Source organism: Medicago sativa, chromosome 2 (genome assembly GCF_051527215.1).
Source record: "Medicago sativa cultivar Bolivia chromosome 2, Bolivia_mono, whole genome shotgun sequence".
NCBI lineage: Eukaryota > Viridiplantae > Streptophyta > Magnoliopsida > Fabales > Fabaceae > Medicago > Medicago sativa.
The window spans coordinates 6660136-6667707 of record NC_140750.1 but is presented as its reverse complement, the minus strand read 5'-3'; the positions used below and the strand labels follow the sequence as shown (position 1 = coordinate 6667707).

Below are 7572 nucleotides of genomic sequence, written 5' to 3'. Positions count from 1 at the left end.
TTTGAGCATCGTCCGCCAACATGTCATCCACTTTTTCCACAAATTACCATTGGAGTTGTGCAATATTTTGACGAGAAATGATATTTTGACAACATGTAACAATCGTCTCTTCATGAAGCAGCGTTCATCAAGTGTTATTTTCTGACACCCGGTACAAAATGATATTTGCATATTATTAAAATATTAATATGAATTAAAATTGTGGGACCATGCATTGGTTTTTTAGAGTTGCACTATTGGAGCAAAATATAAATGGATTGCTTCAAGATGGTGGAGCTCTAATTGGACCTACAAAATTTCTTTAGATGAGTTCACCATTGGAGGTGCTCTAAGTGTTCAGCTAGCGAATAGGAGCAATCCATTCGATTTTATCAAGCATAAATGGTCCTTGATCACCCCTAATACAAGCATGAATACCAACTCTATTGAAAGTGGTCGGAAAAATGTGTCAATGTTGCAATTTGAACCTTATTACTTGAGCTGGTTTTTTCCAGTACAAAATTGTACCAACATGTTTGGTCGTGGCAATAGTATTTGTGACTAAATCTGATGAAGTTGTGACAGTGCAGGGGTTGTTAAAGCTGAAGTTGCGGTTGCCCTTCTACTTTTTTGTTAATTCCGAGCCACCAAATAAAAATCCTACCAAGTGTTTCTTTAAAAAAATTGTTAACGAGAGTGAATAGACAATTTTTCTTTAAAATTGTAAGGGAGGAACAAATATGGTCATAAAATGATTCATACTTGAGCTAGAGTTCTCATTTGGCTTATGGCCAAAATGAGTAACAGTGATGGTTGGATTTATGCTATAAGATCTATCATATCATATTGTTGAAGTAAAGCTAAGATACTGTCATATTATTCTTAAGTGAACATAGAACCTGGACTTTGTTATGATGCTCGTTGATCTTCCACAATGTGTTCTACTTTTGCCTTTGTTGTTTCAACTGTTATTACCTCATTTTCCTATTTCCTAAGGTTTGCTTGCATCTGGAGCTTTAGCAAGGATGTTGGATTCATCAACAACAGCTGGTTCTAAAAATGTTTTACTTTCATCTTAAAAACTCATGTAGACATTGTTAAAGGAGGGAAATGGGTTGTGTTTGTAAAACAAAAAATTGATCATTTAAGCCAGTGAAATATTGATTTACTTGATCCTCTAGTCTAAAATCTCTGACGTTGCGCATTGAAAGACAAAACACATCGATAAGGACAAATGCAAGCATGGAGAGGACATTAGCTCTCCGATTCTTGAGAACATTGTTTTAGTTTGTTGATATCAAATTTTAATTGTGCAACACAAATTCGATCTGATTTAGAAAAACCTCTCCTTAAATTCTTTCTAGGCATCAAGAACATTTTCAATGTAAAGGAGACTTTGTAATTTGTCGACTCATTAAATTTGCAATCCAAGAATAAATCAATTTTGTGCATCGTTTCCAAGTTTGACGACTCAGATCTATTAAAGTTAGTACATCAATGCTTTCATCAACAAATTACTATTGGAACTCGTTTTTTCTCCTAAATATCTTTTCATGGATCGTGTCCAAGCTAGGTACACCCTCCGGTCACAAATATAAATAAAAATTTACTTTTTACGTTCATTCAATAAATTATGTATATGGTCTATTTAATAGTCCGCATACATCATTTATTCAATGAACCTAAAAATTGGAGTTTTGCTTATATTTGTGACTGGAGGGTGTAGCTAGCTTCGTCCATTCCCTTTCCTTAGAACCAAACACACCCTAATTGAATTCAATCCCTCCCCTTAATTAGCGTTAATGAATATTTCAACTAATGGAGTGAACAATCAAGAACTACTTTAAAATTTTGATACAAGCGACTTTGACTAATGCAAAAAAAAAAAAATTACTAGATGAATTGGATGCGAGAGACTAGGGTGTACATGAGTTGGGTCAACCCGGAAAACCCACAAAAAAAAACCAAAAAAGTGGGTTGGGTTGGGTAATTGGGTGAGTATGGTTTTAAAAATGAAAAACCCATAAAAAATAATGGGTTTTGGGTAAAACCAGACACAAACCCAATAAACCCACTTACCCAATAATGTCAACATTTTTATTTTTATTTTTATTGATAAGAAGGAGAATACAAAATGCTTTGGTCATAAACCAAGTCTAATTTTCAAAATTGACACAACATTCAATATTTAAAATCAAAACATGTTGGAGTTACAACTTCGGATCGATGTTGCATTTTTTGGTTATTTTGATACTAACACAATTTTATGTCATTCAACTTTAGTTTGTTGCAAATATTTTACGAAGAAATTTATCATTTGATATTATCATTTGATATTATCATTTATTATCTTTATACATTAAAATATAGTAAAAATAAGTTACACAATTTAAAAAAAAAATTCAGTATTTTTTATTGAAAAACACAAGGAATCATCATTTAGTCATTTAATATTACCAAAAAAAAATTGAGTAACCCACTACCCAATCTAACCCAAACCGTAAATTAGTGGGTTTACCTAAACCGACTAGGGATGGTAAAGCGGGCCGGCCCGCCCCATTTAGGCCCGCCCCGTCTAAGCCCGCTAAAAACGAGACGAGACGAGCCGAGTAAAATTTTGTGATCGAGTCCAAAATCTCACCCCGCCCCGTTTAGGGGCGGGCTTACGAGTTCGCGGGTCGGCCCGCCAAGCAAAAACTTTTAAATTTTTTTTTTTACAACTTAATTGTTACAAAAAAAAACTATGTTGCTTTTATCGTAAAAAAATATAAAAGAATGGGTAACAAGTAAATTTGTGAAAAATAAGATAATTATCAAATTGTCGAATTCAACATCATATCTAATAGCAAAATAAGGCAAATGCGCAACATAAAATAAATCCAACAACCAAATTATAAAATAAGTTTCAAAATAAATAAACTCAACAACCAAGATAAATCCAAAAGCATAAAATAAGTCTCAAAATATATCTAACAACCAAAATAAATAAAAAAAAACATAAAATAAGACTCAAAATAACAAATTGAAACACGAGTTAAGCGGGCTGCCCCGCCACACCCCGTGCCCGTTCCGTTTCCAACGAGTTAAGCGGGCCGGCCCGCCCCGCCCCGTGCCCGCCCCGTATTTTAACGAGACGAGACGAGCCGAGCCAACTATAAAAAGCGAGTTCAAAACTTTGACTCAACCCGCAAAAAATAGCGGGCCAAACGGGCCGGCCCGACGGGTCAGACCCGTTTTGCCACCCCTAAAACCGACCCAATCACATAATGGGTGGTTATTTTACCATACTCAAACCGAAGATCGGGTTTGGGTTTGACCATACTCAATCAATCATCACTCAATGCGCAGTCCTGCTTCCACTCCTTCCATCCGTGGTGGTGCCTTCGCATCTTCTCCATTCCTCCGCCACAACCATCTCCCTTTTATTCGCCTCAATCCTCCCTCCTCTTCACCAACACGAAAATCTCCACCTTCAATTCAATGCTCCGTTCAATTCCGCCCCTGCATCGATATTCACAAGGTAACCCTTTCAATCAATATTAACTTCTTGCCAATTCATTACAAAAAGAGCGGTTTTTACATGTGGGTTTTTAGGGGAATGACATTTTAAGACGTGGGTCATTGTGTTTTTTGTAGGGGAAAGTGAAACAAATTGTTGGGTCAACCCTTAAAGATTTGAAAGATGATGATGGGTCAGATCCAATAACTAATTTTGAGTCTGATAAATCAGCAGCTGAATATGCTACTCTTTACAAACAAGATGGACTTAAAGGTGGTCATGTTATCATGCTTGGTGCTGATCCTTTGAGTAAAGCTGCTTCTCTTGAGGCATTGCATGCTTATCCTGGTATTCTAGTTTGATTCCACCACTTTTTTACTTTTCTGTTTCATGTTTGTGCAATCATTTATTATAGAATTAGTATGTGATGCTAGGTGGAAGAAAAATTTGATTATTTTCTTGGTTATCAATTTTAACAAATGCCACTAGAACTTTATTGAAAAAGGATTAATTTTGATCTACTTAGTCTAGAAGTTTATGATAGAACACTTTGGCGTAATTTGATCAATGAAGTCGACCCCGCTTAGTGGAATAAGGCTTGATTGTTGTTAACTCAGAGGTCTTACACTTTCACTTAATCATATGGTGTCATGTCACATATGTAATGAACAATTAAAAGCTTTTACTACAAGTAAGAAACTTAGTGACTATATATAAATCTGTAAGGTGATCCATCTCACCTTTTTTGTCTCTGTAGAGTGATCAATGACCATGCATCAAATTTGAACTCCAAATCTTGAAAAGGAAGAAGCTGCATTATATAAATGATCTGACTAATGTCAAATTACATATTTTTTATGATTGTTATTGAGAGCTTTTATCAGGTGTTTTTATGGACTAGCGACCTTTTGTTGATATTGGACTTTGTACAGCGGTTAGCCTTGAAAATGCCTTGACTGACTTCATGACTATATTTATCAATATAACTTGGGAGAATGCCTTCGACTTATTTGGCATTTTCTTTGATTTTCATGGTTGATGATGTCTTTCTAACTTGTAGATTTTTCCTCTACTAAACTTATTGTGGATGAATGGTAAAATTAAGGTGGTCTGCAAGTTGGAGGTGGAATAAATTCTGATAATTGTTTGAGTTACATTCAGGAAGGAGCAAGCCATGTCATTGTGACATCTGTAAGTTATATCCCTTCTCTCTTTCTTTTGGGTATTCAACTTTTATGATAGGTAATCCTAGTTAGTTAACTAGCCAATCATAGTTAGTTAGCTAGCCTTAGTTGGTTAAAGGGGTTAGGATGTGATGTTATAAGGAGGGAGAGAAGAGAATTAGACGAATCTGGAAATAAGTCAGAGCTAGGAGAGTTGAAGGGAGTCTCAAATCACTGAATCAGCCCTAGGGATTGTACCCTGTATTTTTCTCTCTAGGTCACATTGATCTAGAAATTATTCTCAGTAATATTCACATTGTTCTCTTCTATTCTTTACAAAATGTGTATAGATAGGTCTTACTACTCCAACCTTCTTCGAACATATATTAATATACTGTAATGGAGAAAACTTTAAAAAATGAAAACAAAGAAAAGAACATATGTTTTTCAAGCGGCAAGAAATGTACATTAATTTGCTTGGCTCTCCAATCTTGATCTGTAACTACGCAACCTACTGTGAAAAATATGTGCTATTGTATTTGTTAATAGAAAGCTATTCCGTCCATGTATTTATTGATTCAATTATTACAGTATGTATTCAACAATGGACAAATGGATCTTGAAAGGCTAAAAGATCTGGTTCGGATTGTTGGAAAAGAAAGGCTTGTGTTGGATCTCAGTTGCAGAAAAAAGGTACAAATTGTTTTCTTTATATTTGAAGGTGAATTGCATTCAAGAAAAAGGTTATGCATGAATAAATTAGAAAGATGAAACATTAAAATAACAGGCTAAGCATTCAAATTCTCAAGAGCAATGCCATAAAATATGGTGTGGGGGGAACTAATCAATAACCCAGAAGTAGTTTCACGAGTTCGTAATTTGATTCACATGTCCTCAAAACAATTTCATGATGTTAAGAGTCCCAATACTTCAATGCATTTGATCATAATTGGACATTTCTTTTTAAGCACTTATGATTTCCAGTGCTCAGGAAGGTAAATATGCAATCGTCACTGATAGATGGCAGAAGTTCAGTGATGTGTCACTTGATGCCAAAGTAATGGAGTTTCTTGCCAACTTTGCTGATGAGTTTCTGGTTCATGGCGTTGATGTTGAAGGAAAGAAGTAAGTAACAACTTTTAATGTCTTAAGATAATTGCATACAAGGGAGCCATTCTTGTTATTGAGTTAGTTGGGAGAGTGAGAAATACATATTTGATAGAATAATTAACAATCTACTTCAGAAAGAAATAGAAAAGTGTTCTGTATGTAGCTTGTTCTGTTTTTTGTTTCTTGGTTTGGTCATTGCACTATTTCTAATGTTTCAGAGGCCCCTACTTTCATTTGTTAAATTTAGACTATCAGTTTTAATCAAAAAACGTTTGTGTTTCTAGTGTTTTTTTTTAATCCAGCAATTCATTTGAAGTTTTATATTAAGTGCATTGGACTAATCAAATACTTTTTGAGTATTTTTATCAAGACTTTTGACAATATCAAATTCAAACTCGAGCTGTTATAATCTATAAATGTCATCAAAGTAGTTTAGTTAATGATATTGAAGCATTTCATATGATTCATGCAGTGCATAGAGATAATGTTTCAGATCATTTTGCTGTGTTATTAGCTAATGGATATGAGACAAAAAGTTATGTTTGAAAAGATCAAATTAGAAGAAGTGTTTTTGTATTTGGCATTTATTTACATCTTTATGTCTTGTTGAATTAACAGCTGTTTAAACAAAAAATCTTTATTTTGTACTTCAATCAAGGTCCTGTGGAAGTATGTTAAGTTATCTGCTCTGATAGATCATGTGAAATCTTAATTGAAGAATGCACCTAGCAATCACGGGCTTGGTTCAAGATTGATAGAATTCATATGAAAAAAAAATGTGAAAAACAAAACTCCATATTTATCCATTGAAATATTTCTGATAGTGAATGATCACTCCTTGTAGGTTGGGAATTGATGAAGAGCTTGTAGCTCTGCTTGGAAAGCACTCACCGGTTGGTAGCCAACTCTTAATTTTATTGTCAAATGTCAACTTTTAGGTGTGCATATTATTGATACATTTTTATTTTGTCAGATTCCTGTGACATATGCTGGTGGTGTGACAGTAATGGACGATTTGGAGAGGATAAAAACATCTGGAATGGATAATGTGGATGTTACTGTTGGCAGTGCCTTGGACATTTTTGGGGGGAATTTGGCTTATAAAGATGTTGTAGCTTGGCATAACCAGCAAAAAGTCTCTGTGGCTTAAGTAAGCATTTTTTAGATTTGTTGAAGTTAGGGGTGGGTGAGCTCTGAGCAAGGATTTGCTTCACTGTTTCTCTTGGTGTAACCTTTAGTCCGGTGATTTTTAGCAATTTATGTGATTCCAGCATTTGCCTGATCATTAACTTGTCATGAGATTCTTACATGATTATCTTCTGATACTGCACTTACATTTTGTGATGTAGTGTAAGGCAGTGCATGTAGGTTTTACTCCATGTACAAGAATCTCCTTAATATCGTTAAAATCATATCAACATAGCATCGTGTTTCGGCATATTGTATGCCCAATGAACGATTGGACTTCACTCATTGAGTTTGATGATTTAATTGTAAAATGTTTATTTTTTATTTTAAATTATCACTTCTCAGCTGTACTTTGAATAATGTGATCACATATTTATTTGTAATAATTAAATATGGTATAATTGTTATTTTATTTTATCATTACATGACGAAATATAGCATATCGACATTGTGAGTTCAGAAGGCCGGCCCAAAGACCAATTCATGACGAAATATAGCATATCGAAATATGGCATAATTGTTATTTTATTTTATCATGGTAGAGTAGATTGACATAGAAGCGCTGCTAGCTGAACAAGCTAAATTCATGAAGCATATCCGATTGCTCAAGTTTCTTCTTCTCTATGACAAATC

At 34.5% G+C, this 7572-nt stretch overlaps 1 protein-coding gene across 2 annotated transcripts; it reads left to right on the top strand.

Annotated features, from left to right (window-relative positions):
* The first annotated feature begins 3299 nt into the window (after positions 1–3299).
* On the top strand, positions 3300–7351 carry APG10 (Aldolase-type TIM barrel family protein). Of its 2 annotated transcripts, XR_015025796.1 has the most exons (8): positions 3300–3499; positions 3616–3826; positions 4584–4669; positions 5233–5334; positions 5633–5766; positions 6596–6644; positions 6725–7141; positions 7209–7351. XR_015025796.1 is itself a non-coding variant. In XM_085742390.1 (7 exons), the coding sequence occupies exons 1-7, from the start codon at positions 3320–3322 to the stop codon at positions 6899–6901; spliced, it is 939 nt and encodes a 312-aa protein (XP_085598516.1). In that variant the 5' UTR covers positions 3300–3319; the 3' UTR covers positions 6902–7351. The 2 variants fall into 2 exon arrangements, 1 of the variants encoding a protein (XP_085598516.1); XM_085742390.1 differs by having other exon boundaries at positions 6725–7351.
* Positions 7352–7572: the final 221 nt, after the last annotated feature.

Excerpts from the sequence above, each read along its gene's own strand:
- APG10 (XM_085742390.1), top strand. The coding sequence starts at position 3,320 with ATGCGCAGTCCTGCTTCCACTCCTTCCATCCGTGGTGGTGCCTTCGCA. Across the intron at positions 4,670-5,232 it reads GCCATGTCATTGTGACATCT|TATGTATTCAACAATGGACA; the intron begins GTAAGTTATATC and ends CAATTATTACAG. Across the intron at positions 5,767-6,595 it reads GTTGATGTTGAAGGAAAGAA|GTTGGGAATTGATGAAGAGC; the intron begins GTAAGTAACAAC and ends CACTCCTTGTAG.